Source organism: Melospiza melodia, chromosome 3 (genome assembly GCF_035770615.1).
Source record: "Melospiza melodia melodia isolate bMelMel2 chromosome 3, bMelMel2.pri, whole genome shotgun sequence".
NCBI lineage: Eukaryota > Metazoa > Chordata > Aves > Passeriformes > Passerellidae > Melospiza > Melospiza melodia.
This window is the reverse complement of record NC_086196.1, coordinates 12,582,840-12,603,482: the sequence shown is the minus strand read 5'-3', so window position 1 is coordinate 12,603,482 and position 20,643 is coordinate 12,582,840. Positions and strand designations below refer to the sequence as shown.

The 20,643-nt window shown below is 37.2% G+C and overlaps 1 protein-coding gene across 1 annotated transcript in view; it reads right to left on the bottom strand.

Annotated features, from left to right (window-relative positions):
- TAF1B (TATA-box binding protein associated factor, RNA polymerase I subunit B) overlaps positions 1 to 20,643 on the bottom strand; it is a 45,789-nt gene that overhangs the window by 10,419 nt on the left and 14,727 nt on the right. Inside the window, exon 9 of the mRNA XM_063150823.1 lies at positions 1,286 to 1,433. Coding sequence (XP_063006893.1) covers positions 1,286 to 1,433 — 148 coding nt within the window. The remainder of the gene's footprint in view (positions 1 to 1,285; positions 1,434 to 20,643) is intronic.

Below are 20,643 nucleotides of genomic sequence, written 5' to 3'. Positions count from 1 at the left end.
AAGGAACCTGTTTTCAATCCTCTCGCACATAACAGTAAAAGTCAGAAAAAAAGTGAAAACTAAATTTTCTTATAAATACTAGAAGCATATTTAATTTCATTTCAGATACATAAAATAGTCTCTTAGTTGGTATTTAGTGTCCTTTAACACTCCCAATTCATTGCCTTCTTTTAGGAGTTGTTAGACAACAGCAGCAGCCCTTTTCAATTAATAAAAAAAATGCTTATACACGATAAAAATCTAAGTTGCATGGAAAAGGACAATATATTCCTCTTTTGCAGTAACTTTCAAAGAGTACTTAGTTTTGCATTTCCTGTAAAAGATCTGAAAATAACAAATTTGCAGCCTTTTTAAAATTCAACTGATACTTCACAATCTGTAAAATAATGTAATCCTCTATGGGATCACAACACTGGCATAAAACCACAAAATCAGAATTACCACTCCAGAATTTTAGCCCTAAACCTTTTGGTTATTGTCTCTCTATTCAATTGTGACTAAATATAAAAACCAAACACTTTTATTCATTCTAACTAATTGCAAAATAACACAATAACTCCCTCCCCTACTATGAACTGTTGGAATGTTTTGAGAAAAAAATTTACAGGCTACTTGTCTGTGTAACTCATCTTCAGTCACAAAGATATTTGACAGAAAATATGGTAACCTAACAGAGAGTTCACATACTAGGACATACTGGTCTTTTCCTTGACAAGTCAATATTCAAGACTTCATTGTAGGACAGACAAAAAAAGTCAATACTTATATATCATTTCAGAACTAAAATATAAATGAAGTGAGACAGAAGCTGATCTGTCACACACCATCAATTAATATTAAAATAAATAGTAATATACAATATTATATAATACACAAAATATATGTTTTGTTAAAGAATATACATCCATTACTACATATGAGAATTTCAGAGCTAAGCAATCAGGTGCCAACTACATGAATCATTTAGCTGAAGTTAATATATCACATGAATTCAACAGGTGCCTCTTAGTTCACATGGATACTGAAAGATTTAAAATGAAGGATCCACTCCACAGCCTTACAGAACCAACATCAGAGTGCCCCTGCATATCTGGGCCCATAACACGTACTCTAAATGTTTGAGGAAGGTGCTTTCTATAGAAAGAATATCTTTCAGTTCAAGCTGAAATGGGAATAAATTAGAAGGAAAAGAGCAGGCACTTTGAAGTAGTAATTTAAGCCTTTTTGCTAGAGTTTAATAAACCACAGAAAAATTTTATCAGTTCAGGCTAGGGAAAATATTTACCAGGTAAATTAGCTTCCATCAAGTACTTCATGCACAGCATGTCTGGATGAAGAAAGCAGCTTTCTGTTATATCTGGAAAACGAGGCAGGTCTAAAAATGCTGCAAGCTCATGCATTTTGTTGAATACTTCTTTATATTCAGGCCACGACTGCAAGACAGGATTGGAGGGGTTATACATTTGCTCTATTACCATATTTTTAAACTATTTAAAATTATTGATGTTAAATTCTGAATTGTTTAATACAGGATTATTTATACAGATTTTTTTAGCAAACTATGACTAAACACACATGCAAGAATGGAGCCACTTACATTACAGTAAATTACAGCCATTACAGTACTGCAAAGAGAAATTGCTAGTTTTAAATCCCATGAAATACAAAAGGAAAAAACAGAAAGTTGCTTCAGATCATCCACCACCTCACCACCTTTCTTGTTAAATGCTCATTATGCATCCAGATTCTCCAAAACTGAGAGCTTTGGGAAAAAAACAATAGAGATGTAACTGAGGGTGAACTGTCTAAAGGGCTAAGAGGTCAGAGAAGCACAGAAGGTGGAGGCTGGCAGGGACTGCTTGAGACCACTGGGTCCAAGCCCCTGCTTGGGTCAGTTCAGTCAGGGTGCCCAGGAGCACATCCAGTCAGAAACTGAACATGGCCACAGATGGCAGCTTCCAAGGGTTGTGGGAAATCTGCTCCAGTGTTTCACCAACTCCAATGTACAAAGGAAAAAAGGTTTTGTTTCCCCCTACGCTTAAATGGAATTTCTTGTATTTCAATTTGTGCCCTTTTCCTCTCATCCAGTCACTGGATAGCACTAAGGAGGATCTGGTTTTCCTCCTTTGCAGCCTCCTGCAGGCACCACACCATACCTGCCCTGACTATCCTCCAGCTCCAGCATGAACAGTCACAATGCTCTCAGCTCCCCTCATTTGTCAGGCCCCACTCTCCTATCTCCAGAGCCCTTTACTGGACTCTCTCCACTGCATTCATGTCTCCCTTGTACTGGGGAGCCCAGAGCAGCACCCAGCACTTCTGATGCGCCTCACCCGTGCCAAGCAGAGAGGAAGGATGCCCTGTCTCCCTTGAGGACTTGTGCAGTCACCAGAACTGCTCAAATCCTAGTGACAGCGACCTTGCAGTGACACCAGCCAGCTGCCTCAACACTTGTGCAGCATCTCATTGCAGCCCATGAACCTTCATATGTCCACTTCATTCACATATTCCCTAAACTGCTTCTTAAAAACTGAGGCAAAAAAACCCAATCATCACTTTAGCCTTCTCCTTGGTTTTTGTAATCATATTCCCATTCAGCACCAGGCCCACATCCTCTAGAACCCTTCCACAGAATCTTTCATGTTATTTAGTTAAAAAAAAAAATCCATATTTGCATATTTATTAGTGACTATAAATCTGAAATTCTCTTTTTGAAACCATTGGCTGCATGAGAAAGTTCTCACAATTTGTACTGAGGTTTGCTGCTATAGGAGAATATAAATTACAGCAAGATTTTGACATGTTTATTCATAATGAACTCAGCAGGACCTGAGGTTTGCGTAAGTATGGATCTGAGGTTTGACCCTCATTTCACAATACCTGAGCTGCTTCATTAAATATTCTTAATTTTCTGTAGTTAAAATGATTACTTCAATTTACCTCTAAAAGCAACAATTTCAGTTGTTCAGGGTACTTTAACATTTTAAATGTATAAAAAGCAATGATTTTTTTGCCTTAGCTAGGGATTTTTCTAATTCAGCAGAGCACTTTATCATGTACTCGTATTTTATAAAGTCAATTTGTAAATTTGGAACCTTCCATTAAAAGAAACTTAGCAGGGCTTTACACTTTATGCACAGCTTCAGAACTTTTCTGAACAAAAGTGAATGCAGGCTTATGCTCTTTTTTTGGTTCAGATTACAGAGTAACTGTGTTTACAACAAGACATGATGTGACCTAATGTAGTTTTATTCAATAATTTGCCTTCATTTATTTTAATATAAGCTCTGTAGCCAATGCTCAAATTTTGTTTTGAGTGATTACCAACATTACGCTGTCTCTTTTTAAATGGTCTCCCCTCAGACTGCAGTTCAGACTTGCATGAACACATGCTAAGGCAAATGAATAATTCTGCTGTCACCTACTATTACACATGTAACTTTTTGTAACAGTTAGGAAGTTGTATCATGTTCATTATAGTTTCTAAACAGTGTTAAAATTGGTTTAGACTGCTCCAGGACTATCTTGAGAAACAAGTAAAACTTGCACTACCAGAGCTCTGCAGAAGACCAGGCTCACAGTACTTCCCATTCCTTCTAAAAAGCAGTGCTAAATTGAATACCAAACCAATCTTGGAACAAAACCTGAATCATATGTAACTTCTCTTGAGTGTACTGGGAGAAAAATTAAAGTTCCACATAATTCAAATAAGAACATTACATGAATACTATTCATAATTAGATAGCAAGGAAATATGCTTTCCCCTAATGAAAAGCAGTTGAATTAGTAGGTTCTTGATAATATATCACAGATGAAAATAAATGAAGACACTGGGAATTTAGTCATTTGAAGCATTCCCGTTCTCAAACATCAAACTATCACCAACAGAGTTATCCAAAGTCTAATTTGACACTGAGCTACTTTAAGGAATATAGATCTTAACTGGAGGACTCCAATAGACACCTTTATCACCTTTCACCTTGGCTTCCCTCCTTGCACCAGGGCAAGGAGACAGCTTTCCTATCCTAGGTATTGGTCAATCAAACCTTCTTCCCTCTGCCCAATATCTGCTTTTGGTTCAAAGCTTTTGTTTGCAATCCACAGAAGGCAACTGGGTTCTTTTTCAAAATGGCTAGAGAGTGCTTAACTTTGCAATGACAACCAATGTTTTTTTTTTTTCTGAAGACAAAAAAGTGGTATAAAAACTACAAATAAAAATTAAGACTGAGAGCTACCACTTAGATTATTTTTAAAACACTGTTAACAGACAAAAACTGTTCTTGATGTGTGTTTGTACGAGATCAGAAAACACTTAGAATGTGCATCCTAATAGAAGATAAAGATCAACCAAATCAACTGCTGTTTCCCAGGGTTTAAAGCCTAAGCCCAAACACATTCCCTGTAGTAGTCCCAGCCCTGTGCCATGATGGTGAGGCTGAACTGAACCCCTGCTTCCAGCAGCAAAGTCACCTCTGGAACTGGGAGCTGCAAGCACAGCCGCATCCAGCACAAGGTCACACCTGCCTGGGACACAGCACAGGGCTGAAAGGCCAGGGCTAAGGACACTGAAGGGTTCCTGCAGTAACCAAGCACTGGCTGTTTTCACCAGCCACTGTATGCCCTGTTCATACTCTGTTTAACTCTGAAAGAGCTGTGGGTTCACACAAAAAATCTTTTATTCTGTCAAATTTCAAACATATTGGGAGGGTTAAAAGAGAAAGAACTCCCAAATTCCACACAACCGACACAGCAAATATTGAGACAATATTAAGTAAAGATGCAGCAAACAAGCAGCCTCAAAATTAATAAGTTACCACCTTCTACTCAGCTATGTATCTCTGAAAAAAAAGAACCTGATAAAACAAGTTGCCTTGGAAGTCAACCAGCAAATTCACTAGGAAAGCAAGATGCAGAGCCAGGGCCTCCCTCCTTCAGTTAAAAAACTCTGCCTCCAGCAACCCATGATTAAACCCCAAGGGAGGAGTACTTGGACAATAGAGGACAGTGTTAGATCATATGCCACACACCCTCCAAGTATAACTTTCACTTATCCAATCATAAATTAAAAACTTCAAGATGTATTTTTGTGGTATATATTAGGACAACTCCCCTGTCCATCACCACATGAAGTTACTAAGTTCTCACCTTGTTTTGGGAACCTGGGAAACACAATAAAAACCACATATAAAACTCAAGTTACAAACCCTTAAGGGCACCTAATAATTCCAGGAAGACTGACAAAAAGCCCTTTTAAAGCTATTCCACCTGCTAGTCTTTTCAGGTGTTTCGCAAGCTGGGATTCCTCCAAGACTGATCAACAATGCTGACAGAGTCTGTAACTTGTCCAGATGGGCTACAGAGGTTGCCAAGACCTTTTCTTAAGCTTTGTTTTCAAATCTTTGTCTCTTATTCCCACATATGACAAATAAGGTCACCCCAGAAAGCAGTATAGAAGATTAGTATTACTTGAGAGTACTTTCCCCTGCCCCCTGAGCACAGGAGAACAAAATACACATCGTTGAGTCAGTGAAAAAGTGTCTATAACAAGATTTTCATAATGATAAATATTCATTAAACTATTTAAATCAGTTGTCTTTATCTTTTAAAGTTACATGGCATTTTTCACCTGTATTAGAAAACAACAAACTGGTTTTCAGGAGCAGAGGAGCCAAACTATTAGCATGATAATCAGATCAAGTAACAGGTAATTGTTTTGAGTAAGCCAAGATTGCAGCCTCTCCTACTTGTTTGGACAATATCAGAATATTGCTGATCAACAAGCAGAAAACAGTATGCACTGGCTGGCTTTCTAGAACAATTTGCAGGCTCCATAGTTTCTTGTTTTAAATGTGGTCTGGCTGACTCTTTTCTTGGATAACTGTGTAAGCCATTTCCTTCACCCGTGTCAGGACAATATCCCATTACTTACATATTCACAATATTCACAACTCAGCTTATGGTATAGCGATAATGTTCTACTATTTCTGGAAATAAATAATTATACAGTTATTCTAAATTCTTCATTTCATATTTTTCTCTTTCATCTTTCTTTCCTGTTCAGTATTTTTTTGCAGCACAATTCCCTTCCTTATCCTTTTACCTGTGCATTTCCATCCTGGGATCCTTTTTTCCCCATGCCTGCACATTCTCTGAGTTCTACCTATGTACATTCTCTGAAGTTCTACCTACTTTGTGATGCTTCTATTCCACACTGGACATTTTTCCCAAGGGATATCTTTAATGATCATTTAATACTGGAACCTAATAAGATCTGACTCATTTTTTCATTATCAGCTTTTTGTAAATCTTAGGGAATCTTCTAATGTTTAGAGTTGGATATGCAAGGCTTCATCATTTTTAAGATGACAAATTCAACTTGGACTGAGTTTGAAAAAGAGTGTACTAAACTTACCAGGAAATGGATTAATAAAGCCATTCAATTTGTAGGTTTGGAAAACAACAAGTTATGAGGGTTGAGGAATGGGTTTTTGCAACACAATCCAGAATTCTGCTTCATACCTTGTGTAAAGCAGGGCATGCCCATAAAATAAAATAAAATATATTTATTGTAAAAATAATAAACCAAATGGCTGCCCTAGTGCATGTAAAGATCTTTGAATGCTGCCTGGGTTGAAACACACATTCCCAGGAACCTAAGCTGGCTCTACATTTACATAAGGTAAAATCAGGTACCAATAATGGAGCAGAGCAGTCAAGTTCTCTATGGCACCTGGCTCACCTTACTTTGCTTCTGCTGCTCAACTGGTTCACATATATCTGGTCATCTGCAGCATGAGCCTGATGTGGGATGACAGCAGCCACAGTGCATGCAGATTGCATAAAAGACTTGACAGTAGAGACAATAACTGTATTAACTGTGAAATTTACACCCAAATTAGTATTTAAAACTGAATGAAATTACCTTGTGGACCAATCATTACATACTAGATCATTAACATGGTCACAAATCATATTTTTCATGTTCTTTGTATATTGTTACAGTACTACTAATCTAGCTACCTCCCTATAAACCTACACCAACAAATACTGCCAATTTATTTTAAAACAACATCGGTTTTCCCCCTTGCCTGACCTCTATCTACCTCTCAGGCACAACCACCATCACACCTGGAACAGCCACAAACGAATGTAATAGCCATCAAACACAAATTAAAGGTACTTTAACATTGTGTATTACAATGAATACAAACTTTGAAAAAATAGGAAATAGTGAAACTTTTTTTTTTCCATTTAACCTAGCTGGAAAAAATTAATGTAGGCAACTTTGTAATGGTTAGATTCTGAGCAGTCTTTTCAGGAAAGCCTTCTTTGTCAGAGCAAAGGGTATACAGAAAAGACATAGGCAATGTTTGAAGAGACTCTTTAAAGGTCCCTTCCAACCCAAACCCAAACCATCCTGAGATTCCATGGCATAGTCAGCACTGTCACCACTGCTGTATAGAAACACCCTAGGCTTGTGATTGGCTGGTGAGTGTGAAATTGGACAGGGAGGAACCCCTGCACCCTGCTCCTGCCTCCTTTCCTCAGTCACATCTGAAACAGGAGAACAGACTCCAGGAGCCCCACGTCTGACTCAGTGCACTCGTTTTTACATGGACTGTATTAACTGTGAAATTTACACCCAAATTAGTGTTTAAAATGAGTGGATAGCATTTAAATGAGTGGATAGATTTCTTCAAACCCTGATATCCATGAATCACATCCAGACGCTGATGTAACAGTGACAGGGTGTGCCTGGAATTATTAAAAGGGGACCAAATGACAAGAAGAAGACAGGTGAAACTGCTAGAACTCCATTTAGATAACTGCAAAGAAATATGCATCTCGTGGAACTTCTTCCATTAGAAAGACAAAGAGACCAAGCACACAAGTAAAGCTGCTCCTTTACAAGCCTCCTATCAAGCAGAAGGAAGAAATAAAAGGAAAATAATTTGTCGACCTGAAAGACAGGGAGACAGGTTGTCCAAGTTATGTGTCAGGTCACAAATGGGCAGAAGGGAAGAAAAAAGAAGTTGGGATACCATCTCAAAATCACAGAAATCACACTGGCAGGCTCTCACTTTCTCTCTCCTTTTAATAACTGTTTCAGCTGCAACAACTACTACATCCTAAAATCCCAAATTACTCCTGGCCATTGCTGTAGAGCAAGTGAGAAGGGCCTTTACATAGCAAAAAGATTAATTTTAGAAAATGACTCAATAAACAAAGTTTATGTATTTTTGAGAGAAAAAAGGTGCTAGACTGCATTAAACTGATCCAGGCAGTTCTTCTTTACTGAAGAATTCAAGATGGCATGAGGATGAGCCAGCAACCTACATACAAAGAAAAAAGACATCTGAATGTCTATTATAGATGTACTCCTTTACTAGGGGAAAAAAAAATATTTGGCTGCCTAACAGGCTTTTTAATGGGCTACTTTCAGAGGAAGACATATTTTTCATTACATGATTCCTGGTTAAAGTGGTTTTTGAATAAATGAGTTTCAATATTATTAAACCACGAGAGACACGTGCTTGAGCATTACATTGTTCATGCTCACAAGCAAACTCAGTCAAGTATCACTTTTCCAAAAAATGTAGTCATTCTAAAAACACATAGAGGACTCCAATAAGGAACTGACCTGTCATAATGTATTGAAATCTAAGAGTTTGGAAACAAATTTTATTGAATTTCATAAATACTTCGGTAAGTTTGTTTTCTTTCTTCATTAAGTAATGCTTAAAGACAGGTATGGACAAGCTAGAGTTTCTGTTACACAACAGCCAGCTCTCATGATAAACTTGATTACAATAACCCTTTCAGCAGTGAACTTCCTCCTCAGCTTTTTTCTTTCAAATAAAAGCCTCACCCTTGCTTCTTTTCATTCCGCACTACTTTCTACTCTGAACAAGTACTGCATGCACCTGCTAAAATGCACAAAAAATACAGAGTTAGGCAGAGAAAAAAGCCCCTCTGATGGATACACACCCACTCCAAAAAACCTTAAGATTACAAGGTATCTCAAAACACCAGCAGAACAAAGCAGGAATCCCTCCTTGTTTGGGAAAGTAAGTGCAGCACAGCTGATTAGCAGAATTTGTATAGATAGAATTTTATCCCTCTCAAAAGATTTTTTTTAATAAATAAGAATGAACGCCTTCTGTCTGAATTTGAATTCTTTAAATAGCTACCACTGAAAACAAGAAATAAAAAAATCATATGGCAATTAAGGTAATTCAAATTTTAGTCAGAAAAAGAGGCTCTTACACATTAGACCTGGAATATTTTGAGAGGAAAACTTCAGCAAACAGAGGAACATGTCTAAAAGCCAGTCTGATGGATAAGCTTTCCAGGGAAACAGAAAGCTGTTAACATTCCAGTCCAAACACTCCAAGAGCAAACAGCAAATATTTTGACCTGTATTTATGAGTTCATGAACAGATTTAGTCAGGAATTACTCTGTCTGAATCAGACCCAATCTAAAATATATATATGCAATCCACCAAAATTCGAAGTATTATGTACATGTCCATAAGTCAGCAGTTTCCTAAGAGCTGTGTGATGACATGTGCTTTAGCCAGTAGCAGATTATTAAGGGATACAAAATCCTTTCAAAAAGCCAGTGTAGAAAAAAAATACAGGCACCATTTTACAGCATTTGGAAAATCATCAGGTTTCTTCATGACTGTGGCACAAACCCACCCCAGTCCCTCAGGCAGGTGTCTTTGTCCCAGTTTTCCACCTTGGGACAGAGCTGCACAACACCAGCCCTGAGAGCCCAGCCCAGAAGCAGTCTTGTGGCCAGGGGGAATGATCAGCATCAAAGGAGGAGAAAGGACCAAATATTCTGCAACTGAGTTGGTTTCACGTGGCTTGTACTAATGCAGGCTTGAACTCCATATTAAAAGAGGAAAAGGAAAAGATTCCAAGCAGCTCCCTACTTCCTGCATACTGAACGCAGACGCTATCTCGCTTTAGAAACAATATGAGATGCAATTGTAACGACTACACCCTAGAGCATTTATACAGTCTCAGCTAAATGCACGTTCTCTTCAGTAATTCCTAAATTTCATATGCTCAATTGTAAAACTTTAATCAGCATTCAAAGAAATGAAAAGAAGATAGAGTATTAACTTAATCTGTTCACAAATCAGGACCTGTACTTGCTGTTAGGGCCAAAAAAGGACTGCACAGAACCGAGGACTGCTTAAAAATATTAAGGGTAAAGTGCAAAACCCCTTGAGCTGCGGTCCCCGTCAGCCCAGGAGCTCCCCCATGACCTAGAATTTATTTATTCTTACATGGCTTTTCATGTTTCTCTTCTCGCTACATTCCTAGGCCAGGCTTCTTGTAAGTGTTCCTGCTTCCTCCTGGCATTGGGATCATCACTACTACTCAACAGTAAGGAATTTTACATTGTGAGTTATTAAACAAGCAATTCCTTTATAGTTCCTCCATCAAAACAAACCAAAAGGTCACTAGAAAAATACAAGCTATTTTTCAAATAGCAAAGTTTTGCTTAAGAAAAATGTGTCATATTTACTGCTTAGAATTCTTTGGTGTAGGCTAGACATACCCCTTTTATGCAATGATTTTGTGTACTTTTACCATTTAATCATTCCTCAAGATTTTTCAAGTTGAATAAGAAACACCCTGAGATCTGTAAATGTGAAACTTTATCAGACCATATTTAGTTCACTTAACTTAAAGGCCTGAACTATGACTTTAAAAGAGTTTTTCTAAGATAACTAGTTAATGAAAAATGAAGTTTTACGATCTTTAAAAAAGTCTCCCCAGAACACAAAACCCACAAACTGAAAGCTTAACTGAAACCCCAGAACAAAAAAAAAAAGTGACTGTACCACATCAATCAAAATAATCTATTTAGCCTTGCACCCAGAAGCCAGCAAGCAAAATGTGCAGGGAGAAATTTACGAACCAAGCAAGCCACAACACTACCAAACATCTGTCCAGCTTTGTACCTTTTGTGGCTGACTCAGCAGTGAGATCTCACTATTCTTTTGTTCCCAATCTCTATTCCTCCATGACATTTGTACAGTCAGCATCTGGCCCTTTTAACATCCAGAGCATCATTTAAGGCAAGGAATTTCACCAGTTACCCACAAAACATATGAAGCCACATCTGCTGCTGTTTGATTCTGAACCTGTAAACCAGCAACCTCTGCTGACACCTCCCAGTCCTTGAATTGGAAGAGACATTGAACAATTGCCTCCTGAACATGTTCTACAAACTACCACCACATCTTCCTCTTAGTCACCTCTTCTTTAGGTTGAAAGATAAGTAGATAATATTAATTTTTTCTGGTGAGAAAGTTGTCTCTCTTTGATAATGCCTGTTGTGATTCTGTACTCTCAGTTCTTCTGCAACAAAAGGAAGGGTAAGAAAAGCAAAACAATCAAATCTCTGTATAGTATTTAAGATACAGTACATTATAGATTCATACATTAACATAAATTTTTTTCATCTCCATTCTTCATTAGATGTCAGGAGTTATTAGAAAATAACTTTAATGTAGCTGGTCTATAACAACTGTGTGTTCAAAAACTGCATCATAAAGGGATTACAGAAACCTGTATCATTAAAATCACACAGGTATTTAAACTAAGGCTGCTACCTGAACATAGCAGCATTGATAACACCAGCTTTCAGAGAACACTGCAAACAAATTTTTCTTTACTTAATACTATTTTTTCCACCTAGAATAAAGATATTCCTGTTAGCTGTTGGACAAGAATGAAGTCTGAGAAATTTCAAGCACTATTTCTCCATCTGTGTTCACCTAACTATGAAGCTACAAGATTATATATCTCAGTAGATGCAACAAGGGGAATATTTGACTTGTTCCAAACTGCTCACACAGAATCTGGAATTTTATTAAGGAAAAAAAAGAGAGGAAAAGTGAAAAAAAACAAAGACTCAACAGAATGATGAAAACTTAGGAACTTGCAGGTATACCTTTGTTTATGCTGGATTTTTTTTCAAAATTATCATTCTTCTTTGAAAATTCCTTGTGCCCGTGTAAGTAATCTTTGCATGTATCAGCAATATGCATTTTACTTTTTCCTACATGGTTTATTCATCAAAAATGGTCAGCAGACCATTTTATTTTAAAAACCATCTTCAGACTAGAAAATTATTTAACTTGCTACTAGCATAGCATTGTTATCATCTGCCAAATAAGCAACACTAAAACAGTCACCAAACATTATAAATCATTTCCACAACAACAATTTCAGTACAATGTCCTCACACAAAATTCACAATACAAAAGTATACAGAGAATTTCACTCCTTAGACAATGGGACAAGAAACATAAAGCCTTAGAACAGTGATTCACTTCACCTGTCCCTCCTAGAAGAGTACTATAATTAGGAGACTAAGTCCACACCCACAACTAAAGAAACACCAGCACTTATGAAATACTCTACAGTTTATGAACTTCTATTCACATACTCAAACTCTGTAATGAAGCAAATTCTAATCCTTTGCTTTTAAGTTGATGAAATTACAGTACCATAAATAGCATCTTTGATATAAAACATTAAAAAAGAATGAACTATCATTTGCTGTATGAAAGCACTCAGCCACATTCCATTCAATTTAGGGTACAAACCAAGGAATTACAGGAGAAAACTGAAGGGATGCATTAGCCTGAAGAGCAAGACAAGTACCTATATTTTTAGTGATGCTAAAAACAGTCATAGTGAGATTTCCATGGATCTTCAGTGGTCAATATTACAGTTTCATATTGATTTATGCCTTGATCTATGAGCAGAGCACTCTACAGATTTCCAAGTAGCACCATCCCCTCTGTTTTTCCCTGAGCACTTCATGATTCAAGGATAGAACTCATTCTTCCCTGTAGTGCAATGAGGGTCACCAGTGATCTTTTATTATGAGAAGATTATTAATTCTTTCAGTTTGAAAAGAATGATGAAAAAGTCCTTAGGCTTTGTTTTCAAGCTTTGCAAACTTGCACAGACCTCCAGAAGAGCTGAGTGTAGGCAAGAAGAGAGAAGTACCAGTACTCTGATAACAGTCCCTCTGCTAATCTCTATCCTTCCTTGCTATCTAGATTTATGTGACCTAATGAAAATACTCAGTGAGAGAGCAGCTACTTTTCAAAGCTTCCCAGGGAAGATCCTATCTAAGTTTATACACTTCAAACACAGTAAAATATCTGTGATATGCTTCTGACTGCAGGAAACAAAACAAAAGCAGCTCAAGGTATCTAAACCAAAATGCAAACAAGTGTTTCCAATGTGAATAAGCCAAGCAATACACTTAGATACAGGAGTGATAGTTTCCTTGTGTTATTAGGTACTGTAAATCAAAGAATTAGTTTTCAATAAACCCATAACACTGATGCTACTTCTGGTCAGAACACAGATAAATTATTCAACCAATCCCAGCAGCATATTGTACAAGAACCCCCTCACACTTTGTAACAACCTGGTAGAGATTATTAGAAATTACTGGGGATTGAATGCCAAATTATTTCTAAAATTGAGCCATTATGCTCAAAAGCTAAGGACTAACCAATTCCTGCTTTTGCCTGTATATGGCAGGTCAAATCACAGAGCAACTGTCTTTCCTTAATCCATGAGAAACCCTCATTTTTTATGTTTTCCTCCAGGCTACCTGACAGTTCTTCTGCCCCCAACATTCACAGGGAAATCAAAACCAGGAGGCGTCTTAAATTACTTAAACTTTTCAGCCAAATTTACAAAACAAAATGGCTTTTACTATGCTTGAACAAAGCTGAATTGATTCACATACATTTTTGTGGCACATCCCCATGTAATTCAAAGCAGCTCTGCTGAGCTACTGAGTTGTTGGACGGTCACAAGGCACAAAGTGTTTATGTGGTACAAGTATTAACAATCTTATTCTGATTGTAATATTGCCTGTAATGAAGAGAATGAGAGAAAGAATACAAATGTGAGGCTCCATATCTGTAACCCATCTGCAGTAGTGAAACTCTGCAACATATAATCCTATTGTAACATAAATGATTAACACTACATGTCATTTATAATGTGGAAGACAAGTCCCACATGGGGTAGTACTGCACAAGGATATAAGTCCTGAGTTTAAAACTTTTTCTCAAGTAGACCTTGCCAAATACAGTCCTGTAGGTCACTACATTCCCAGACAGATCTGCCATACTCCTCTTTTTATTGTGGGATAATTGGATAAAGGGAAAATCACCAAAAAAAGATACCCGTTTTTGAAGCAAGGGGAGGCATTTGACTGCACTGCTCAGAGACATATCCTAGATAAAAAAAAGAGACAAGAAACTACAGATATTCTGCAATGAAACACAATGTAAAGGTGGTTAAGTTGTAAGCACCAGGGAAACTTAAAACCCAAACAACCCAAAAATCCTGGAAATCAATGCCACAGGTAAATAGGTATGTCACGAAATAGGAAGAAAAGCAAGACTGTGCTATAACTAGAAAAAGAATACGAAACCATTGCATTAAAATCACATGTAAGGAAGAGAAAAATTATGTCTGCAAAAAAGTAAACCACTATCTGATAAAATGGAGTATTTTACAAAGGAGAGGCCCAGATAATTTACACACAAGAAGCTTCAAGGAAATAACTGAGGAGTTCTCTGAAAAACAAATGTTGTTTTTTAAATAATCTTAAGAAATTCTAAACATCAAAGGGCTCTCCACTTTAATATGCAGTATTTAAAAAAATGTAAAAGGGGAGATTCAGGAACTGTAGAATGATTAGCTTGGCATGGATCCTGAACAAATTAATACTATGGCAATGGGAAAAACAGAAGCTAAAAATATCCTGTCAGTCAAGCAACCTTTGTAAGGTCAGGAGAGGAGAGGAGAAAGTGGACTGAAGCTCCAGCTCCCATAAGAAGCTGATCTGAAAACCCTTTTCCTTTTTCACAGTAAAGTTAAAGGGGAACCAAATCAAAATTACCACTAAGTCTCACTGGAAGAACGTAACTCATACTTTAATCAAAACTCAAGAGCTGCTCTGCAGGAAAGAGCAACATGAAGAACAAAGCTGCAAAACAGAAGCATGCTTGATTTGCTAGCAAAGGAATAGCCTGGCAAACTCATCTCAGAAATAAGATCTCTCATATCATCAGAAGTGAGACTGAAGCTGACACAGAAAAATGGGTGACAGAAGGATTAGTGCTAAAGAAACATGGATACCAAAGTGCTGCCAAGAATAAAACCAGGCAACATTTTTAAAAATGGAAGAGAAGAACAAAAAGAAAAAGTTTCCAGGCAGAATAGAGAAGAATGATCATCTCTCACATTCTTCAGGGAAACCTTTCATTCCTAAATAAAAGAGGAAAGAAATTTACTAATCCAAGCTAGGGAGGGTGTGTGTGTAAATGCATAAGAGCAAGGTATGTACTCCTCCAACACAAATAAAATAAAGCCAAAGCATCATACAGAACAAAACACTTCACGCTCCACTGGCATATTCTCAAAAGAGCTGAAGACTTCCAGTCTACTTTATAAATACATTGTAACATCTACTTCAACACCTATCACAGGACGCCATTAGGGAAGGAAAGCCTTGCATGAATTATAGAGCACAAACATTTGTTTTCAAACTGTTCAATTTTCCATCAAAGCCAACATCAGTTCATAATGGAGCGTTAATTAAAAGTCCTTATTTAAATGAACACGACTGAGCTGCCCAGAGCTACTGGCCTAATCCAGCACAGAAAGAAACATAATTTTAACGTAGAATGCTAAGCAATTAAACCTGAAAGAGACAAGGTATCAGCAAGAAGGTAAGAACAATAAGCTTTCCAGTTAGGTGGGATAAAAGGGAAAAAAATCATGGCATGTGATTTTGAGTTTCATGACTCATTTCTCTTGTCCACAACAGTGATTTATGACTAGCGGAGTATATTTCTGCGGCTTTACCAGGATGCATTCAAGAATTTTCCACAGGCAAAGGTAAGGAAGAATGCTAACATCATTCTCAGCTGGAAGTTTGGAAAGTGTTTCTGTATCATGGAAAATTCTGAGGAGTAACACTAGGAGTCATTTCAGAATCAAGATATCCAGGGATGGAAATAGGCATATTAGAGCAGAATTCAAACTAAACAGTGCTTCTGTTAATCTAAGCTGGAAGTTGCTGGAAGTGTAAAAAGAAACAAAAAAAAGCTATACTAAGACAATCAAAAAGTAGTATAGATGGTAATTTTATCATGCTGGCAAGTTCAAATCTTTTTAAGTGAGTACATTCCTTGTTACAGGCAGCAATACTCCGGATTATACAAAACAACAAACAAAAACATGAAAAAAGAGAGGATGGAATTGAATTACAGAACAAAAAAGGAAGAATTTTTAAGATACAGATTCCTAGGCACCAAGGTGTTTCAACAACACTGTCAACACTAAAACATTCAGTGTCCTTGTAAAACCTGTGGATTTAGAATTGTGCAGCTACTTCCACCTAAGAGAAAGGGAAGGGGAAGGGGGAATGGAGAAAGGCTTCTAGAAAGAAGCCATTCTGTGACCACACTCCAGGGCAGAAGAAGTGGCAAGGATAATTCAGGAAATACCCATTCTTTTTGTCTTCAGGGACAAGGTGGTAGACAGGTCTGAACAGAATTCAACTAACCCACCAAGCTCAACTTCCTCCAGCCCCCCCCCCCCCCATCACTGGGGAAAGAAAAAAGAGATTCTTAACTCATTTCTTCCTAAAGTTTTCTTTTAAATTTGGAGAAGAGATTGAGAGAAGGGAACTTCTCTGAGGTCCCACATCATGCTCCTTGCCAAGTCCAGATACTTGAGCATCCAGAGACAATCACTTCCAAAGCTCTTTAGCACAAGAAGATCTGAAAGATGCTTATGAGACTACACCTATCCTGCTGCACACAGCACATACTCCAAAGTGACGTGGTTGTTATCTTCAGTACTTTAGTAAATCACGTTGCCCAACATCCATGGGAGTGACCTGCTTACCTATATATACACATATATTTAAATTTGTGTGTGCATGAAGAATGTGAGAATCAAAGCATTACTTTTGGACATTAAAAAAAAACTCCACTTACAATGCATTAAAGGTAAAATACACTGAAAAATAGTGTGTTTTATAAAAGTAATGAGAGCTAAAGGTAAATTTGAGGAAGGAAAGCATAACCAACTTTTAAGCCCAAGAAAGTAATACTTGAGAGATAATTTGGTATATAATCCCAAGTCAAAAATGCATGGCAAGACAGACCTATGGCAAAGACAACTTGTTGACAGCTCAAGGCAAAAGGGATGCTTTAATCAATTTTGTATAAGGATCAAGATAAATCCTTAAAAGCAAAGTGGAGGATGTGTATCTTAAAGATATATCCCTACTTCATGCAGAAATAAAAGAGGGAATTTGTGTGCAGACAGATTATATCAATAAAATAATATAAGCTGAAAACAAATTATTCAGTGAACTTTATATATAGTAATAATAATTTACAAACACATTTTAACTCCTATACTAATGGGTTTTAAAAGAAATAGATATCCTAAAATTCTAGATATCCTATGTGCATTAAAAAGGGAACAAAGGTGACTTCCACCCAAAGCAAAAAGATGACTGCACTTATCAAAGATGTATTGGGTACTGGCACAAGCCTTAGGATGAGCAGAGATCTTCTGTAGTTAATTTGCAAACACAAGGAAAAAAACCCTTCACCTCCTGCACAGAACAAAACCAAACACTTATATATCTTATTCTTCCTTCATACATACAAAAAGATTTTAATCAAATGGAATAAGAATACTTCTTTTAGAAAAAGGAAATTTTGCTTTTCCTTTCTTGTACTGGGAAGTTAGAACTTCTTGTACTGGGAAGTTAGAACTTCTGAACAAAACAGGAGCATCTTGCTGCTTGCCCTGTTAATCCTCTCACTGTACCTTTAGGTAAAACCTATTTTCCAAGGGCTAATTTCTAATATACACATGATTTAATAGAGGAAGGGATAAATAAGATTACTAATAAAGTAAGAGCTTAGAAAATTGACTTGGAACAATGGAAAGATAAATACATATGGAAGATAAACAACTAATTTTTTCTCAAAGATCTTCTATAAAGTACTTTTATCCTTCTGACAACACTAGAGTAGTACTTCTCTCCAGCTAGGCCCTGACACCTGTCTAACAGTTGTCAGTTAGTACAGAGAGCTGGAGGCTCCTCTCTCTTTATGAGACAATCATGCTCAAAGCTCCCACACTTCTGGACAGTAGTGTTCAGATATAACCATACCTTTGTGGCAGCTATTTTAAATAAAGTTCAGTTTTAGCAGAATGAAGAATTATGCCCTTCTTGTTAGCTGTTCCACCACCAAAATATGAAGGGCCTATCTGCCACCTACACTGAAAAGGTGGAACAGAATACAAGGCATTCTTGAGGTTGGAAGGGACCTCTGGAGATGACACATGGAGTCCAACACCTCTGCTGAAGCAGGATCAACTGCAGCAAGCTGCTCAAGACTGTGTCCCATCAGGTTTTGTGTACCTCTGAAGACAGGGACTCCACAGTGGTCCAGGGCTGCCTGTTCCAGCACTCAATCACCCTTAAACAGTGAAAAAGTTTAATATTCGAATGGAATTTCCTGTTTTTCAGTTTGTGCCCTGTATTTCAGTTAGGTACTGTCCTTCCACTGCACACCACCAAGAGGAAAGCCCAATGCCATCCTCACTCCTCCCTGACAGACATTTATACACATCACTGACATTGCCCCCAGCCTTCCCTCCTCAGTGATAAACTCCCAGCTCTCAGCCTCTCCTTGTACAGCAAATACTGCAATCACCTCTAACTGCTAAATAGGATGCAACACAAGGAAAAACTGTCAGTGATACAGACTCCATTCCTAAATACACAACAGAGAAATTTATCACAGATGGGAAGCCTGAAACTTGTCCCATTCCTTGCATATGGAAAACTATTACTAAGTGACAAGTTATAAAAATCCCTTTGTGCATGTACACACACACATGCCATTACACAGAAAGTAGGTGACTCACTTCATAATAACGTTGCATTTACTTTTCTAAGACCTGTAACAACTTCAACCTTGCACAAATTCAGCATATTTTGAGTATGTGGGAAATTGTTACTAAAAAAAGCCTTAAAGCCCCTGAGAATATTTATATACAAGATGAGCCTCATCAAGTTAGGCTTCATCTGCACTTAATTGATAAAGTGATATTTAGTATGATTAAAATCCTTCAAGTTACTACAACAAAATTACTTCTTGATTCAAATTTGGGATGCAAAGGACACAACTAAATGCACTAAAAATCTGTTCAAAATTAAAAAGGAGACATATGGAATAGTCCTGTCAGTTATCAATATTTTGGAACATGTTTGCAGCTTATATTTACCAGACTTGAAGTACAACAAATAATGGCATTAGAGCAACTTACATACCTGCTTATAACAGCCATAATATCATAAAGGTTTTTAAGATAATTGTCTACAAAATATTCAATACAGAGCAAAGCAGAAAAGAATGTAAGCTATATTGTCAGAATGAAGTATTACAGAATCTCATTTCCTGCTCCAGGACAATAACCTCATCTCCTGAATTTCTCAAAACTCAGATGCCAAAACTAGACACAGTAAGACATTGGTAATCTCAGGGCTGCAGTGAGAAACATGAGATGTAGGAAAGAGCTAGTAAGGATTTTGCAATTATCAGCCTCATGATGTAGTAAAAAAAACATTAAAACTAAATACAACTGATAATATGCCTTACTAAAGTAACATTGAAGGTAGAGTAAGGAACAAGGAGCAGATATTTCTAAAAAGAGGAAGCCATAATAATAATGGAGTGGCTGGAAAACAAATGGTACAGTAAGCCTCCAGAACTACACCTCAGTAAAAAACACAGTTAAGAGATTACCTGGCTAGTGTGCATATCTACTAATGCTTTGGAAATGAAGGGAGTAGCCCTATCCTAAAAGGAAACAGTAGGATCCTCCAAAGGAAACTCATCTCCTCTCGGTGAACCAGTTCTCCCACTTTCAGGTATGCTACAAGCTTTACAGTTGCAATTCACAAAATAAAAACTCATGCAGAAGATGAAGGCAAAGAAGGACAAAGACTTAAAACCAAGTTTATACTCATATTTCAACCTAACATATTTTCTGTTAAGGAAATTTCTAAGACAAAGAAATCAAAAGCTTTTATATTAAATTTATCTCCTGATTTTTAGAAGTTGAGGTCATAATTCTCATTTATCCAGACAGGAAAGCAGTAACACAAACCCCAAAATGCTAAAACTTCTGAAGGGTCACAAGCCCTGAACAACTCATGACCTGCTGAATATAAGCTACATATTGGAGAATGTTAATGTTACTTGCAACATCATCATGAGGGCTTGGCAGAATTGCTGCTTTCAGTTCTTAAAAGCTAAGATTTTATTTGCACACTTCAAAAATCCGTAATAAATTTTTATCTGCAACAGAAATGTCATTGGGCAATTGTTACAATACATAAGAATCTTAACAAGGGAAACTAAATTTCACTCAAGACTGTCCATGACTAGTCAGTTCCTAGAAGAGCTGTATTCCCTTACATAGATTTTAGGTTTGATATATTTCAATCAGTACAGCAAGGAACAGAACAAGAGA